Source organism: Crocuta crocuta, unplaced genomic scaffold (assembly GCF_008692635.1).
Source record: "Crocuta crocuta isolate KB4526 unplaced genomic scaffold, BGI_CrCroc_1.0 scaffold695, whole genome shotgun sequence".
In the NCBI taxonomy this organism is placed as follows: domain Eukaryota; kingdom Metazoa; phylum Chordata; class Mammalia; order Carnivora; family Hyaenidae; genus Crocuta; species Crocuta crocuta.
In genome coordinates this window covers 1142626-1161522 of record NW_027528855.1, presented here as the reverse complement: position 1 = coordinate 1161522, position 18897 = coordinate 1142626, and the positions used below count along the sequence as shown (strand labels likewise).

At 43.6% G+C, this 18897-nt stretch overlaps 1 protein-coding gene across 1 annotated transcript in view; it reads right to left on the bottom strand.

Annotated features, from left to right (window-relative positions):
* Positions 1 to 18897, bottom strand: part of AFF2 (ALF transcription elongation factor 2) — a 299562-nt gene that overhangs the window by 78906 nt on the left and 201759 nt on the right. Inside the window, exon 6 of the mRNA XM_077756047.1 lies at positions 7504 to 7541. Coding sequence (XP_077612173.1) covers positions 7504 to 7541 — 38 coding nt within the window. The remainder of the gene's footprint in view (positions 1 to 7503; positions 7542 to 18897) is intronic.

The window sequence follows — 18897 nt, the reverse complement described above, 5'->3', positions numbered from 1 at the left end:
TTCATCTGTGGCTGATAAAAATACACTCAGAAAGAATTTTTATGTCTGTGCAATGAATTCAGAAAATGAAGCTGGAATAATAGTGTTATGTGTCATGCCTAAAACACTAGACGTTTGAATAATGTGAAAGGAACTATATGAAAGCACAATTTTAAAAAATGTAAGAAACAATCAAGGGTCAATAAAGCCACAAGGGAGCAGCCAGATGCTTAGAGGAACCCTACATGCGTGGATATTTACGTAAAAGTCTGCCGAGAAGGATTAGCCAGATCTAATCGGGAGTGATTTGATATATCTCTTTCTCTGCAAACAGTTTAAAAGAGGTTTATAATCCTTTCCTAAGTCTAACCTTTAACTTTCTAGAACAAAAGTATCCTTTTTGGCATTTTCATAGTTTTGTCCACATTGCACTGTTCTCCTCTTACTGTCAAAAGCCGGAACCGAATCTCCAGCAGTGTCCTGGCGTGCAGACCTACTCCTTCCCTTCTTTGCTCTCCTGCGAGTCACAAATGTGTGGTATCTCCTTCCACCAAGGAAAGTGGCCCCTCTCCTTGGGTACCTCAACCTATCAGATATTGCTCTCAACACAGTCTCTGCTTTCTTCTCGTCATGTCATTTGTGGGTGCTGTCTGCCTCTCTTGAATGGCTTCCCCTACGCGGTTTACCCAGGGACTCCTGTGGGGCCAGGGTGAGCCCACTCCAAGCAGGTGCTTGCTTCTTCGCCTGTGCCCCATGGGATGCTGCACATACTTTCCTCTGCTTTCCTTGCAGAGCCTGTCTATTCTGCAGTGCAATGAGGTGGCCGTTTCCTTATGAGAGTGTGGGGGAGCTTCAGGGCAGACACTTTACCTTACTCCTCTCCCCATCAACCAAGCCTGGAACAATTCTTGTTTGTCAAAAGGGTGCACGTGCATGGCTTGCTTGAATTTCTGGCAGATCAGCTATGTGATTCTGAGTTTTCAGCAGCTTTCGGAAAGACTGCTGAACGGTAATGTTAAAATAAAATTGTAGCTGTAACTTGTATGTACCCCAAAATGGGTTGGGCTGTGTGAATGGATGAAAGAGTTGTCTGTTCTCCTCTAAGCAGCACACACTAATAAGCACAGGGTTATACTATAAAGCACAGTACTTTCTAAAGTACTGGGATAAAGGAGTATTTTATGAGTGCTGGTGCTTACAAAGTGGCTCAACTTCCTTTAAAAGGGTTTGATCCCACATTTGCTGGCTTGTTTGAGGTCCCTCTGCTTCACCAATAAATGGGTGCTTTCTACTTCCATTTCATCATCATGGTTATTAGAATGTTAAGTCTCCACCTCAAGAAAAGAGGTTCTCACAGTGCTTTCGAAAAGATGAGTGATGCAAATGAGACAAACCAATGAGCTTGCAGTCTTGAAGGAACTCTTCCTTATCGATACAAAGTTACCATAATTGAAGTTGGCATAATTGTTTGAATTGCCGCAAACTTGCTGGTTCTTTAAGTTTGGGAACATTTGCTGTCATATTCTAAGAAAACAACCTGTTATAAAAAGTTCACTAGTAGGACTTCAATATTTTTTTTATTTAAAAAAATTTTTAATGTTTTATTTCTCAAAGAGACAGCATGAGCAAAGGAGGGGCAGAGAGAGAGAGGGGGAGTCACAGAACCTGAAGCAGGCTCCAGGCTCTGAGCTGTCAGTCAGCACAGAGCCCAACACGAGGCTCGAACTCATGAGCCATGAGATCATGACCTGAGCCGAAGTCAGACACTCAACTGACTGAGCCATCCAGGTGCCCCACTCACTAGTAGGACTTTAAAAACCAACAAAAAATTTGAAAGTGAATGTGTGTGTCCTAAGAGCTAATGAGAAAGAGGCAGTGGGTCCACAGTGGACAGAATTTCCAGCANGGATTCCCATTACCAGTGCAAAGGAGGATGGCCAGAGCTCTGGGCTGTGCAGATCCCACTGAAACCTTCTGCACCTGATTATAGCTATCTGGACAACATAAACAGCACCATTTATGCAGCCATTTAGACAGAGGTTTGATTGCTCTCTTCCCTTTAACTACCCTTAAAATGGCCAGAGCCAATTAGAGGCTGCCTAGACTTTCGCTGGCGTAGCAGGGAGCTCACTGGGCTGGGTGCCTGATTATCAGGAACTGAGTAGGCCTTTATGAGGCTCACTGGGGACTGCTGGCTTCACAGGTCTCACTCAGAGGGACCTAACCCGAAGCTTCCATTCCCCTTACTGACGACTGCCCCTCAGGATAGTCCCAATTTGTAAAAATCATTTAGGCTGTGAAACCGTGAAAGAGACAGAGGAGCTATTTTATCATTTCAACTTGGGGGGATTTCTTTCCTTTCCATGGTTGACTTTTAAAATAGCCTGCTCATTGCAAATTTTTACTAGGGACTGGACGTAAGTTATTAAGCCCTGGGTTTCTCAAACTACCTATGGAAGCCACACTCCCATGGGGTCATTTTATTTCCCATGGCCCAGTGCATCCAATTCTGTGTTCCGCTAAGCACTGTGTCAGGTCAGGCTGTCCTCTGGCCAAACACATTTGGGAAAACTTGGGTAAGATTAAGTTAAACAAGCCTCTTTCTACAGGACTTCTTTGAGCCTGCATTACTCAAACGTGCACAGGGCACTCCAGGAAAGGGATGTGATAGTGTGTGCTGAACCTCTGGAGCCTGGTGCGGGAGCCTTTATTCCCAAAGGAGACGACTCCACAAGACTGGTGTTTGGCGGAACGCAGTATGGAATCCATTGCCTCATCATTTTGAGAAGATGTGGTGATTCCAGCGACATTCTGCACAGTATCACAAGAGATGACTCCAACTGCAAAATTACCTCTGGTTGTAAGGGGTCATTTAAATGACACAACCCAACATTCTTGGGGCCACACTCATCTTCTATCTAACATATCTCTTTAAGAGTCTACTGATGTGACTTCTTGTCTCTCATTTCACGGGTACACAAGGCAGAAATGATGGAATGTAGCATTCTGTGTGAGTGCATGTGTGTGTATAAACAGGGGCACTATATATGCCATCTTCACAGTGTACGTGCTTGTATGCATCCATATCAAACTTTAACATCAAATATTTTCTAAAACCATTATAAGGCAGGATTTCAAGCTTTGGCTTCTTTCCAGGAGGTGGAAGAACCAAACAAATAATGTAGCTGAGGTCTGTAGCAAGGAAGGAACATGTCCAATCTCATGCCATAAGCCAGCGTTCAATTGAGGACTGGATCCCATGTCTATGGACTCATTGTTTATGTTTAATAATAGGGGAGTATATGATGATTCACAGTAACAAGTTAGGGCTCCTCAATGCTGCTTGACTGGAGTGAGCTCATCTCTTTCATCCGGATAAGCTCCGAAGTCCCTAAGTCACCGTTTCTTCAGAGCCTTGGTTTCTAACCTGCCCTTGTACTGCCTGCCACCTCAGCACCAGTGGCTCAAACCAAGTCTTTAAAGTCCTGGTGCAACTGTCCCTACCCGCTCCCCTTTTCTCCACCAGCACTAACTGGAAGCACGTTGTGTCCTTAGAGCCTCCCTTGTACTCTATCTGTTTCCTACTTAACAAACATCTCTCTCTATCATGTATTTAGTTCTTTACAAACTGATTTTATCTCTCCTACTGGACTCTAAACTCCTCGAGGGTAAGACCTGTGTCAGATTTATTTTTAATTCCCTCAGCATCTATCGCAGTTCCTGGAACGCTGTAGATTCTTGATAAATATTCATTGGGTGAATAAATGAATAATGCACAAACACCATGGGCAGGACAATCTTTGTGGCTATTTGTCAATTTCAATAATGAAACCACCGTATCTGTAAGATGGATTGGCTCGTAAATAAAGCTGTAATTTCCTAAGCAGAGTGGATTCTGATCCTGATTTCTGAAAGACAACAACTACATTGTTTAACGTTGTTAAAGTGTAAAAGCAAGCAAGAATGTGATGCTCCACAACTGTGTCTGCGCTCGCTAGCTCTCCCTCTCTCTCCCTCTCTACCCGCTCCCCCCCNGTTAAATTCAACTCAACTTATTAGTGCATGGCTTTTAGCCAAAAGCAATTCACATTTGCAGAAGCGTACTATCACATATGTCTTAATAACAGAAATGTGTTTTTAAAAAAATGTATGTGATAAGTCACATATGGTAGAAGAAATCTGTACATCTCTCAGGCCTTGTTGTCACAATGAAAGCCTGAAGATAATTGCTGCAGAGCATTAACATACAAGTGAAAGTCTCTCTGACACATTAAAGAGCCACAGTTTGAACATACTAATCAAGCTTTGATATCGGCATGGCTCCAGCAGACTGAGAAATATACCAGCATCTCTTGTCCTGATCACTGATCTTAAGAAGATTCCATTTTGATTCTTACCCTCAGAGGTAATATTTAATGTTTCAAGGTAGAATCATTAGTGTATCCAGGTATATTATGTGCTTACATTCACTAAGCATATATTTAATTTCTCCTTTCTATGGAGTGTAATTAATGTGTACTGTGGTCTCCCTGTGGTGTCGAAAGAAGCTTACAACCATGAAGGCGTTGAAAGTAAATTGAACAAGTGGTTGAGAAACAGGGAAGAGGAGGCAAACCTTCGGAGAGGAAAACAGACAAACTAAATGGATATTGTGAATCATTTACCATCACTCTGATTGAAAGTACGCTTAGCCTTAGTTAGATCTTGGGAAGTAATGGAATTTTAGAACATGCACATGCCTTTTGCAGAATATCCATCTACACACAACTTGGAAGCCTAGTAATATGCTCTAGCTTTGTGTTCACTGGTTTCTGACACATCACTGTTTTGTCAGTAGATCTCATATACATAATGACTTCAAAGATAGTAAATTAGGAGTGTTCTCTTTGCTCTAAGTGAGAATTGGGTGGTATATCAGCCCCAGAAAGTCCAGAATACATGAAAAGGGCTCAGTAAACACCTTCTCAAAGTTTTAAAGGACAAAAAAAAAAAAAAAAAAAAAAAAAANTGAACAAACAAAGGCCATATACAATAAAAAAAAAAAAAAAAAAAAAAAAAAAAAAAAAAAAAAAGAAAGAAAGAAAGAAAGAAAGACAGAGGGCTGATAGTTTAATTTGCAGTGTCACGGAAAAGCTTACATCTGTGCTTTTCTTTCTTTTTTTAGATTTTATTAAAATTTTTTTTTAAACATTTTTTATTTATTTTCAAGAGACAGAGAAAGACCCGAAGCACAGGAGGGGCAGAGAGCGAGGGGGACACAGAATCCAAAGTAGGTTCCTGGCACTGAGGTGTCAGCACAGAGTCCAAACCAGGGCTCGAACCCATGGACTGCAAGATCGTGACCTGAGCCAAAGTTGGACGCTCAACTGACTGAGCCACCCGGGTGCCTCTGTGCCTTTTTCTACCTGACCAGTGAGGGCAGGGGTCAATAAAACTTCTCTGTAAGCAAATAGCTTTGGCTGTGTGGTTTGCAGTCTGTCACAACTAATCTTTGCCACTACAGCAGAAAAGGAGGCACAGACAATATGGAAACAAATGAGTGTTGCTGTATGCCAATATAGCTGTTTTTATAGACACTGAAATTTGAATTTCATGTAATTTTCATACGTCATGGAATATTCTTTTGATTTCTTTTCCTCAACCATTTGCCAAACCCTGCACCAGAGGATGACATCCAATCACACGTATGCTCATGTGCACCGATCTGTGTTCATGCTTTATTTGTAAATGCCTCCAGACCTCTACTCTTCCAGCAAGACTGTATACACTTTCCATCGTATGCTCCATCAAATGTCAACTCTGTCCCACAAGATCAAGCCAGTACCTGGTCAGGGGCAAAACAGCTAGGATGAACCAGAGTAACGTGGGAGCATTTTACACGTGGCATGAGTCAAGAATAAGAGGATAATGGATGACTTGATCCATTACAACAGACGGCCCCTTCCGGTCTGACACACTAGTGTGTGGCCAACTGTCTCCTTAAGCCTCGAGGCCAGGTGCCCGGAAGGGCTGTTTTCTGGGATATATCCAATGTATTTACCTGTTCATTCATTCAGAAAAACATGTATTGTACCCTTACTCTATTTGGGGTCTCAGTGCACTGTGTGTAACTGAAATTCTCACTCAGATATCAGAACCAGAAAGAGGACCACTATGCATAAAACTTCTAAAAACTCCAGTTTGGTTATGCTGTCAGGCACGGTAAACAAACCACACTCTGGAATCTCTGTCCCTGAGCTGAGGTCTTGAAGAGNTAGAGGCTGGCAGTCCTGGCCTTGGCCTCATTAGCACCATCTTCTAATCCCGCCACAGGCTGGCAGTAGAGAAGCCTTCGGGGCATAGACAGAAATCAGGCTGCAGAGAAGATTTCAACCCCAATCAAACAACCAGCCAGAAACTCAGCTACTGGAAACACTACCATAGGATGACTATAGCCTAATATACCTCCAGACTACAGAAGCTCCTCGAGAAGCTACAAAAGCCGATAAGGAATATTCTGTGGCCTAAGAAAAATGAAATTGAAAAAGGACATGAAACCTTTTGGAAAAATGAATTCCAGGTTGGATTTAATGGTGTGCTAAACACTACCCTGGTGACTCGGAAGAGCATCCTTCTTGTCATTGCTACTAGTTGACCCATTCTCCCTGAAACTATTATAAATCAATGCACTCCCCCATTTTTGCATTCAGCACCCACTGCAGTGGGAGCGGGCTACCCTGAATTAACGTGGAGTTCCTTGAGGTGTGGTACTGTGAGGCCTATAACAACCCAGAGAGGACAGTAGGACTTCCCTAGGCCATATGGCCGGTGGGCCTGGCATGCATAACAGTACAATCAGATGTCACAAACCCAAATCACAAGGCAAACATCCTTTTTAATTTGAAAATCTCCCTTCTGGAAGAGGCAGGATGTCCAAGATGCACTATATTTAAAAGAACGCGGCACGGCTTGTTTATAATTTAAGAGTGTCCCATAAAAATGCCTTGGAAATAGCTCTCTGTTAGCTAGAAAAACCTTTCGTTAAATATATTTTTATGAGCTTTTCATTAACAGAGTAGCAAGGCCTTGATGCCAAGGTGCCAAAGCTCCTCACGTGGCTGGAAATCACTTGGCACATTTTTAGCCATTTAAGTCTCTGTCATAGGTCCAAGGTTTGCAATTAAATATATAATCTTTTTAACATGTGCAAAACCCAAAGGCCTGAAGTACCATGCATTGAATAGGATTATAATAATATTTGGCAGCTCTTCATGGATGGCACGTACTAATTTATGTAAACTGGGCACAACTTGGGGCACTTACTCATCAAGACCACAGGCGAAAATAAAATAAAAATAAAAGCTAGTCCCTGCTAGCTCTTTTTGGGTTTTAGTGGCTCCCCCCTCCCCTTGTTTGATTTTTGTTTGTCGATTGTCATAAATAGAGATGGACTTGAAATCCGAGGTTTGTTTTACGACCTTAGTTTCCTTCACATGCATGGAGTCTATTCAAATTAAAAATGCCAACAAGTAGAAAATAACTTACTTCACAGGATTGTTCTTAGGTTTTGCCTTTTCAACAGCCTGTAAACAAGAAAAAAATGCAATTAGACAACATTAGCAGGCATGATCTTTGCAACTAGTTACCAAAACAATAAGCAATATAAAATGTTCTTCCGAAACAAGGACCTAACCGAAGCAGGGTGCTTGGCGATAAGCAGCCTGGAGACACAGAAAGCAATTTTCCTCTCTGGGGGAACATGGTTACCTGTCCAAGTGCAGCTTTCAGACATAGACACTCACTCCTGTCTCCCCATCCTGCACTCAAATCTTACCTGTTGGGTGGGCCTGCTTGGGTTATTGCCACCAGACGGAGAGGTAGGTGCAGGGGGTGGGGGACGGTCATGGGCACAATCCGGGTTTTTAGATTTGTGGTAGGGACCCGTTTATCCTGCATGACTACTGACACCTGGCTGTACCTGTGTGGTGAGAGCAAGGCCAAAGTTGCCATTTCTAAAATCATTTTTATTAGCAGACACCACAAAAAGCCAAGGGATGACTGACCGCTCAGATCAATGTCCTCCCGTAGAACCTTTAAGAAAACACACGCCAAATCATCCAAATGAGGAAATCTCTGGGCCTCTCGGCCTGTGTCGCCTTAGACATGGAGCCTGGTTCCAGTTTATTGCTGAACCCATTGATCTGTGTACAGTCCATTTATCATTCATGAAAAGAGCTAGTGATCTTCACAGTATATTAGAAGAAACAACTCAGATCATCTGTCAACAGCCCTCTTATTTCTGTTTCCCTCTCCACAGGGATTGCATCTCCTTCGATTCTTCTGGAATTAAAATGTTGCTAAGCAACACAGCTGGGGGCGCTGATGGCAGAATGGCTACAGTCTATCAAACTGTTTAAGCACCTGGAGGGTTTCAGTGATGATTTTTTTTCATACTTCTGTGGCATAATTATGTAATCAGAACCAAACTTGTACTCCCCTAGAATTTCTCAGACTATAGAAATAACACTTAATATGGGGAGCACTCAAGTGGCAGTTTGACAATCCCCGAGATCTTCAGACCCTTTCCAGAAGTATCCATCCGGAGACCTTCGTATCTATGAATCCTGGAGGTGGGCGAGGGATCAAGAGGTGGCACTGCTGGCAATCCGGATGTAGAGGCAGCTACTTGTAATGCTGGACTCGGCATTCTGGGTGACCACTGCGTGAAGAAGTACCCCGAAGCCTCCTGTGGCTGACTACACCTCGACAAGCTCTGAAGCAATTTTTGTTTTTAAATAAATGAAACGCTTCTCAAGTTTAGAGATTAGTGCTGGGAATTCACGTCCGTCTCATCTATGAAGTCCTGGGTTCTGCGGCTAGGTAAATAAATATTTGGGCTCTTTGTTTGGCTCTTGGTGGCAAAAAATGATCTTCTCACCATCTGTGCCTGAGGTTGAATTCTGGCAGGCGGCAGAACGGCAGGAAAGCGAGAGCAGGAGGTAATAGGTGACGATGATAAAATAATCAATAGGTGTGTGGCCGGCCCAAGCCCTGTCTCACATGTAGTTTGGAGATGCAGGTCTGTCCCTGAGCGGCCCCGGAAAGGATGCAGAAGGGAAGAGGCGGATGCTGACGGGCAGTGGGGGCCAGACCCAGTCTACCCACCTGTGTACACCCATGTCTTCCTTTTCTACCACATTTTGTCCCCCAGTCCGGGTTGAGTTGGAATGGGGTAGGGTAAGGGTCTGAAGACATGTCATTGTGGAAATCACCTGAACCCACTTTGCCCCATCCCTCAAAATTCAAATTAGTCTGTGCTTGAAGACTACAGCGATACCATAAAGTAACGAGCATACTGTTCAAGTGGAAATGATAGTATGAGCAGGCCACTGGCAGAAGACAGGGAGGGAGAAATCAAAGTGACATTGCTTAACCTAGCTTTCATTCAGCGACATGGTTTTTGAAAATGTCTTCTCTTCTCTGTGCTTCAGGACTGTCAATTAGACCCGGTTATTTTTCTCTGATCAGGAGGAACATAATCGTGTTCAAGGCCAGTTTCTTTGAAACCTATGTCCCGCTATACAGCCATCATAGGAAAATAACTCCATTGAAATTAATGTTTTCTGGGCTGCTTGGCTATTGATTGCAAATGTCTATGCTGAGAGGTTCTCTTTCCTTTGGGAATTAACTCGGGATCATTCCAGAGCGCCAACTGCTCTGGTCAGATGTGCTCACGTCATCCCCCTGTGTGCTCCGCACCTTTGATCTCCAAGCTGAGTGGTTGCAGGGAGTGCCAGACCTGAGACAGAGCTCACAGTGTGTGTTCTTTATGTTCACTGCAATGTGACTTTGTTTCAAGCATGATACAAAGAGTTATTCAGCTCACAGACTTTGAAGAAAAGTTAAGTGAATTATTTGTGGGGAAAATATCTATGTCTTTAGGGTCTAAGAAGTAGTCTGCAAAATACATGGGGAGAACATCCCTTTCTCTGAAATGACGGGACACGAAAAGACCAATCCCAGGTAAAAATGGGAGATACCCTTCAAAAGGAGGGGAATCAAAATGAAATGATCTCGTGTAATTCATCACACATTAAGAGGGTCGCATATTGGGATTACAGCTCATTTTGAGTTTAAAAACATACATTAAAAGTAATTTAAACTGATTGGAAGATGGAGGCTAGATAGTTAACACTCATGCTGCTTTAATTTGCAATGTCTATATGCTCTCTAAAATCTATATTCTACTTATTTTGTGCTGTGTTTCTGTAACACGATACTTATCTTGCCATTAAGGCACCTCTACTCTAAGGAAGGATGATACAATAAATGAAGATGTTAGACAATATATTCCACTAGAAATCCAGAAGCCTAGGTTCTGCCCCAGCTTTGCCACTTAGTATCATCATGACATTAGCAAGGCGGTGGACACTTCTAAGCCTCAGTTTCCTCGTTTTAAAAATGAAGATAATCAGTTCCACCCCATCTACATCAAGGGCGGTCATGAGTAGCCAACGTCCACGACGGTGCTCGAGAAACCACAGCCTGCTCTGCTTTCCGGCTTCGGTGCACATGCCTGCACCGCCAGAGAGCTGACAGGCTTGCTGATTTCATGACCGTTATTCTGGCGAGGATCACAGGAGCCCGTCTTGATCTTGCCATGTAAGGAGCAGGTCTGGGGCGAACAGAATGCTCCTGTCTGGCAAGTCCTACCCGAGGGAGATTTTTGATGTGTTTAGATCCTGACATGCCTAGGCCAGTAGGCCCTGTACCTTCACACAGGCCTCTGCCCTCAACCTTCTCAGGGGCTGCTGCTGGTGGCAGAGAGGTCAGGGCCCCTGAGGTGCCGTGGGGGCACAAGTGCCCATGTGAATACTCAGATGTCTCTGTCTCCCTCCCTCCCTTCTCCCCACCCCTGTTCCACAAGGAAGCCTAGGAAGCCTCCCTCCTTTCCAGGTGACTCCTCTATTAGCAGCCTCCCACCCGGTCAGCCTCACTCCATGAGGAGGGCGCTTTGCTTTTTCACCAACATTTGACCCTGGGTTGGGAAGCCCTGAGGATGCTACCAGAGGCGAGCCTCTTCTGTCATATGGCATCTTGAAGAATTATATGCCTGGAGACCAGGCTCATCTCTCATTCCGAGGAGTGTTTACGAACGGATTCTTGTCTCGTTACTAGCATCGTACTACCCGTGGTATCCTGCGAAGTAGCAAATTTCTTTCCTCAGGAGGGATGATGTGGTAAAGGACATGTTCATAGGTGCTCACTCATTCAATCTGTCTTCCTAAAATTAAGAAAGAGCCTTGTCTTTCTGTTATGCAGAGACTCCTCTGGCCACACTGAAGCTGAGGTGAGTCAGGGACCACACTGAATTACAGGAACCACACAGAATGTACAGCTATCAAGAGAAAGTAGAAAGAAGGAAGGAAATAAAGCAGGAAGGAAAGAAAGGGGCCGTCGCTTGAGTCCCGTCCTCCACGGCATAGATAACGCCATGTTTCTTTAGGGAGAAAATGCTACCTACACTTCCCCTCATCTTGTATAGATGGATCTACCTACCTTTTAAGAAATCCTCTGGTAAGGTAATTCTGTCCTGGTGTTATTCTAGTCCAGCAAACATGTATACTACATTAATTTTTTAAAACTGAGAGAATATTTTTGGGCTTTTAAGAAGCATGCCCTGAACTGTGACATCCAGACTTATGCTAATGCCTTCTCCCTGGCCCCAGGTTTGCAGAAAACAGATCCAATGCGGTATGTTTCCTGTTTGGTGAGACTGTCAATGTGAGCACGTGGATGGTCTAGACATATTATAGCAGTGGACTCATTTTCTGAGGCTGTGTATTCAGGTACTGCTTTTTTCCTTAATCAATAATAATGCTCTCAGTCAAGCATAAAATGTGATTCTATTAGCACTTCTCTCTATAGCTTTTGCCTCTCCCGCTTATGTGTTTTTCTCCTGGCATTCTGTTGGCAGATATACCCAAGCTGGCTCTCTTCAATACAGTTCTTGATTTAAAAAACAGTGAAAAGTCAATCCTTCAAATAATTTTAAATAACTGGATAGTGGGGCCTTATGGAAACAAGGCAGAAGAATCATTGATTGCATTGCGTTTGTGTTTCTGTATTTTCCCTTTTTTAACTCTTCACAGGGCTAGTCTGTGAGACATGGCCGTACCTTAACCTAGTGGCAAGTACTGGTAAATCGTATCGATCACCTAAGTTCACAAGAGAAAACCCCTCTGTTAACAAACGAACTCATCATTAGAGTATGCAGATGGTCTAAAATCAGTATCTCCAGAATTGATTAAATCAATTAAAGAGACATATACTGAGAACACTTGCCCAAATATAAAAAATGAATTGCTTAATTACAGCATTTAAATAGATTTCACTGGAATGAGTAAAACAGCCAGAGGCTCATGTTGTATCCTATAGGCTGGGGGGCTGGGATTTCGCGGGCAGCTCTCGCGCACAGCAGGATGGCAGATTAAGAGGAGAAAATGTCACTCAGCGTTTTGCAACACCTGGATGTCTGCCTGAATTTCTAACTGTATATCCAGGGACTGGAATCTTTAGGAAAATATCACCTACTGCATTTAACCCTCTGGATAAGTGCCCAGAAGGAAACGTGGAAAATCACCTTCCCTATCCTTAGAGTACTGGGCTTCTCCCATTTTGATGTAACTCACTGTCTTCTATGCATACATGAAGCAGGCCCGTGCTACACAGAAAAGGGGCAGCCATAGAATTCTGACAGGCAGAGCCTGCAGGAAATTTGTTGCAGGCGGAGGGAACTGCATCTTGCAGCTAACAGTCACTTAATAAACACTGACCAGATAAATGAGCTGTGGATGACAGGCCCAGGCACCACTCTGGGCACAGAAGGGCGCTGGAGGAAAAGCCAAGCTCTAGGATGTCTGTATCTGGATCTGTGCTGCAAATGTACCTGGGGCTGCAATTCACACCCCAGAGAGAAGGAGTCTGCGTGGCACTGATGGGGTGGATTTCTGAGCCTGTTTTCCAGCAGAAGACTGTTCCCCTCCTCACTCTTCCCACTCACCTGGACAATGGCCAGTACCCCTTCACTGGTCTGCTGGCCTTTCTATTTTACCCCTATTTAAATTTTTTAATGTTTTTATTTTTGAGAGAGACAGAGAGAGAGAGACAGAGAGAGAGAGAGACAGAGAGAGAAAATGCCAGCAGGGGAGGGGGTTGACAGAGAGGGAGACACAGAATCTGAAGCAGGCTCCAGGCTCTGAGCTGACAGCACAGAGCCCAACACAAGGCTTGAACTCTTGAACCACGAGATCATGACCTGAGCTGAAGTCAGACACTTACCTGACTGAGCCACCCAGGCAACCCACCCCTACTTTCTGCTCCACTTTGACTGTGACTTTTTCAGAACCCTTCATGGCTTCCCACTGCTCACCGAACTATCAATCAAGTTCACCCACCCTGCCATTCAAGACCCTGCCAGGGCCAGTTGAAAGCAGCCTGGTAGCAGGTTGTATTTGTTCTTGCATGTGTATTTTGCTAACATGGCAGCTGGTAGGAGTTTTTCAAGTGTCTTTAGCAAGATCCATTTGTCACCTGGTGATTTTGTTTATACCTAAACTTTTGCTATCTTGTAACTTAATGAAAAATGCACTGTCTTTGGTGAAGAAGCATGTTTCACTCAGAAGAGTCTTTTGTTGATATTAATCATTCTCTAAGTGGAGTAAATATGGAGACACCAGACAGCATCTCAACATTGGCTTGAATTTATTCTCCCCATTAGAAGGGACAATGGAAGAGGCACTCAGTTACTCTGTTCCCCTGATGTTGATGAATTTGAAAATTCAATTTTCTTCCCTCCCCTGACAACCTGAGATCTCTTGCCCCTCATGCTGAGGAACAACTCTTGCAAAATGACATGTGTCTTTTGGTGGGAGACATTCATTACCTGATAGAGGCTCTCTCCTTACCATGTGTATGAAGGAAAATGGGAAGGATATTCTTAGGGCATAGTAGGTGCTCCATGATAGGAAAGTATTCTAACAGCCTACATGGGAGCGAACACTGATGAGGCATCCTTAGCATCAGCACACTAGTATAGTCAGGGCTTTCTGTCCCTTAAGAGCATGTTACACTCTGGGTGAGAACACTACATCCATCATTATCCATATACCTGTATTAGAAAACCCTTTAGTCTTCCACCTATGAGTCTCCTTTACTCTTGCACTGCTACCACACTCATCATACTCTGACACCAGATGTGTGAGGGATTGGGCCCACACCAAGCAGTTCTATGCGACACCAGCTGGGTGTCCTACAATTTAACTCACTTCTGACACTCTCTAACTGGAGACAGTGTCAGACCCCTCAGGTTAAAGGCTGAGTCCCAAAAGACTGCTTCCCACTTCAGATGCTCATTGCAGGTCCAGGTTGTCACCTGTCATTCTAATTGATTGGCTATAAACCAGAGGTTCCCTCTCCTCAGGTTCGACAAATTGGCTACAGCTACTCACAGAACTCAGGCAGTTTACTTATGTCTACCAGTTTGTTAAAGGACGCGATAAAAGAGACAGACAGACAGTCAGATGAAGAGATACACAGGTGAGGTCTGGGGGTGGGGGGGTCCCAAGTGTAAGAGCTTCTGTCCCTGTGGACTTGGGGTTTATCAATCATGCTCTTGGAATGTGGATGTATTCACCCATCTGGAAACTCTCCAAACCCCATAATATTGGGATTTTATGGAGGCTTCTTCACATAGGTATGATAAATTCATAATTCTGCTTCTGGGGTCTCTCCCTTCTNGACATGGTCTTTCTGGTGACAAGCTCCCATCCAGGAGCCCATGCAGAGTCATTAGAACACTCCTATCACCCAGGAAATACCAAGGGATTTGGTACTCTGTGTTGACTGGGGTCAAAGACCAAGTGTCAGAACAAAAGATGCTCATACTGTTCTTATCACTTAGGAAATTACAAGGATTTTAGGAGCCTCATGTGAGGAACCAGGGCCAGAGACTAATGCATCCCTATATATATTTTCTATTATCTCACAACACCAAATACCAACTGACTTCTCTGTGCCTCAGTGCCCTTATTGGCAAAATGATGCAGCTGGAATAAAGGCTCTCCCTGATTATTTTCTTTAATTTTTTAAATATTTATTCATTTATTGGGNAATGTTTTATTTATTTTTATTTATTTTTTAATAGTTTATTGTCAAGTTGGTTTCCATATAATACCCAGGGCTCATCCCCACATGTGCCCTCCTCCATGCCCATCCCCCCTTCCCCTCCACCCCCCATCTGCTCTCAGTTTGCTCTCAGCATTCAAGAGTCTCTCATGGTTTGCCTCCTTCCCTCGCTTCCACTATTTTTCCTCTTCTTCTCCCCCATGGTCCTCCGTATAGGAGGACTAGGAGGAACTTAAATGTTTATTTATTTTTGAGAGAGAGAGAGAGAGAGGAAATGGAGGAAAGGCAGAGAGAGAGGAAACACAGAATCCAAAGCAGGCTCTAGTCTCCAGGCTGTCAGTACAGAGTCCAACATGGGGCTTGAACCCACAAACGATGACATCATGACAAACTGAAGTCGGATGCTCAACTGACTAAACCACCCAGGCGCCCCTCTGTACAGTTATTTTCAAGCCTGGCATTCTATATGCTAATACACAAGTATTGCAGTCTATACAATATACAAGTATGCAGTCATACACACATGAGTCACAGCTAACTACGGAACGAGAGTCTATCTCCATTAGCAATAAACAAGATTTATTATCAAGTTTCCAAATGTTTATATGTAATTTTCTAAAGAGTCCTATGAGATACTCTGTGAAGTATGCGCCATGCCATCCCATACATTCTGGAAGCGTCTGCTGCTTTTATCTGCCCACCTACTTGAATTTTGAGTGGCTAATCTTAGATTGGTAGCTAATCTCAAGTTTGGATACCTCTTCTGTGTATTTAAATGCTTATGCTCTTTCCTTTTACTAAATAAATAGAAAAATATAGCGCTGCTTAAGAATATATCCGATTCTGTTTCCCATTCAGGACAACATCCTGGGTCCTTGCAGCCTGCCTGGTAGCTCTTCCAGCAGATGGCAGATATTTGGGGACGATAGTAAAGCATTTTTGGGACCTAAACCAAAGCCCCCAGTATATTTTTCAAAGCCAGCATATAAATTTCAAAATCTCACACTTTCAGTCTGGCAGGGTTTTATTACCCAGAGTTTACTGAAGATGTTCATATTGCTCTAGTATATGCTAGAACCCTGATTAAATTCAAGACTTGGGAACTTCCAGTAAACTTCCAGTACCCGTGGTACACTGCCTGGGGTTTGTTGGCTAATGACTCCAAGACAGGCTCCAACCTGGGATTTGGGACCCAACTTGGGGCGTTGATGGGGCCTAAGAAAAGAACATGCTTGGACCAAACAAAGGGTGGGGATGAGAGTGGAGACGGGACCACCCCAGAGGCAGTGACAAGGGCAAGTTCAATTCCNGCCTGCTACCCTCCCCCCACTGGCCCTGTCATGTACTTTACAGATATGTGCCGTGTAACAAAGGCCATGCTCATCCCTGTCCTATGTGAGAGTTCCCTTTTCTGAAATCACAGATCAAACCCATTGCTGTTTCCATTTGGCTCTTAGGATGCGCAGCACCCCCTCACCAATGTCTGGTTTAAACTCCCAGTGGCTTTGCAGTCGGAGAGCTCGGACACGGAGAATTTATCAGCTGCAGTGGACACTGGCCAGTATCTGGCCATCAGCTGCGCTTCTCTGCATCTCTGCGTGCTCGAAGCATTTTATTGAGATTACAATAAAAAGGCAATCTACGGAGATTACGAGTCAAAATATTTGCTACTAAAAGTAGAAGAGCTAATTACAATGCAAAAAAAATCAGCACGCAGGTTTTCTAAACAGTCACAGACTTGCCTGGAGCATATTAAAAAATCACATCATACAAGCCCTAAGCAGTTTCTTATTAATCTGGTCTCGATGCTAATACGGCCAAATGGGAAACACAGTCTTGGGAATATGAGGGCCAATGTTATTCTATTAACCTTATATGTTATTCTATTTACTTTCCTGTCTTTAATGAATAAACTAAAATGTCCTCTCATTCTCTAATTGCTGGATAGTTAAGAGTATGACAAGGTACACATTTTATTCAGCTACATGCTGTAGCCTCAACTGCCCAAACTGTATCATTTTGTGGGGGATTTCAATGAAAGGCAATGACAGATAAACTGTTTACATTAAAAGACTCTATCAAAGTTATTTTGCACCTGGTTTCATCCTAATTCATCTGTTGTTTCTCTAGCTCTGACAGGCTGACCTGTCTTGCTGTGTGTGCCATATTGATGTCATTACTGAAGGGGGCTTTCCCCAGCCTTTCTGCTGATAACAAAGTAAATGGAAATGCAGAGAAACCCCGGGGAGGTAACAACTTGTTCAGCATGATGAGGGAGAACTGTGGCTAAAACAGAGGACAGGTTACAGCAGGGAAGGGTATTTGCTGTCACAATGAATGCGTTCATGACAGCACACGGCCTTCCAAAGAGCCACCTAAGAGCGGGCGCGAAAGTTACTACATCGTTTTTCATTAGCACACTTGAAACCTAAAAGTGGGCTTTCATTGAACGGGGATGCCATGTTTTGAAAGTTTAATACGCGTCCCAGGAATAAGGAACACATCCCAAAGCTGCCAGAATGTTCACATTTTCTGCTACTGTGGAATGCAGCTCATTTGCAACGATCCAGTGATGGACAACCTAGCCAGGGAGCTGGCCCAACAGTAACAAAAACAAACAAGCCAATATGAAACCAAAATCAAGAGCCTGGATAAAAAGCAAGCTACCTGTGTGTGAGGCAATCAGTGATCTGCAGTCAAAAAATAAAATGGAATGGAGAGGAGCTGCATTACGCTACATTTCTGTAAATGTTAACATGCTTGAGGTGCACCCCCTATACTGGCATCTGCTTTGAATGAACCGCACATCTCTAGGGGTACTAGGGCAATCCTTAGGCAGAAAAATAAAAAATGATTGGGCTAAATAAAGCTGGGTACATAGGCGCTACTTGCAATAACATATCCAGATACAACTCACTGGAAAGCCTCTGTGCTCAAAGCAAACCTGAATTGTTCTGCTCTGTTTTTAAAGCACCAACACCACACTGGGCTATATCTCAGCTAAAGAGTTGAGCCTGGTCACTAACCAAACATTTCCCATCACAGGACTCATTGGCTAAACTTCTCATGGAGCTAAATGAAGTCCTCTAACATTTCGGTCTAATTCACATTAATAACAAGATGATATTAATATTCAAACACCCTGAAGGCAGTTTCTAACAATACCCATTTCATTATAGCCTTTACACTGTCTAAAGTCTGTGCTTCTAATACCAGTCTGGGATGGCTGGGATGGCCACATCCCGATCCAGCCGGGTTCAAAGTCCGGGCCCCACAGACCATCCTCTCAGGAGAGTGTGAGATTGCACTTGAGGGCTGCGTCAATCAGACATCGTGATTATCATATGCGGAAACGTTAAGCAGATGTTTACCTGGTTCTGTCAATATATGGAGGAGGGAGCTCCGGAGTCGGGCCACCAAACATTCTGGAAGTCTTTGGACTAGGTCAAATTGTGGGCAGCTTAAAACTTTAAAGACAGCAATTTTAATAAACCTGTCAATACAATTTCTTTGTTAAAAAAACATTTGAGACTGATTAGGCTGCCTCTATTGAAAGAGATGCACAAGGTCTATATCTTTAGATCTTTTATTGAGCTGCAAGGCCAGCATGAATAACTGCCTCTCAGCTGTAAATGAAAATTGATTCCAGGTTTAACTCCTCATTTTCAGGGGTTCTTGAAGTCCCAAGAACCATACGAAGAAAAATTTGACCAGAAGGAAAACTGAAGGTGAGGACATGTGGATGAACTGCAC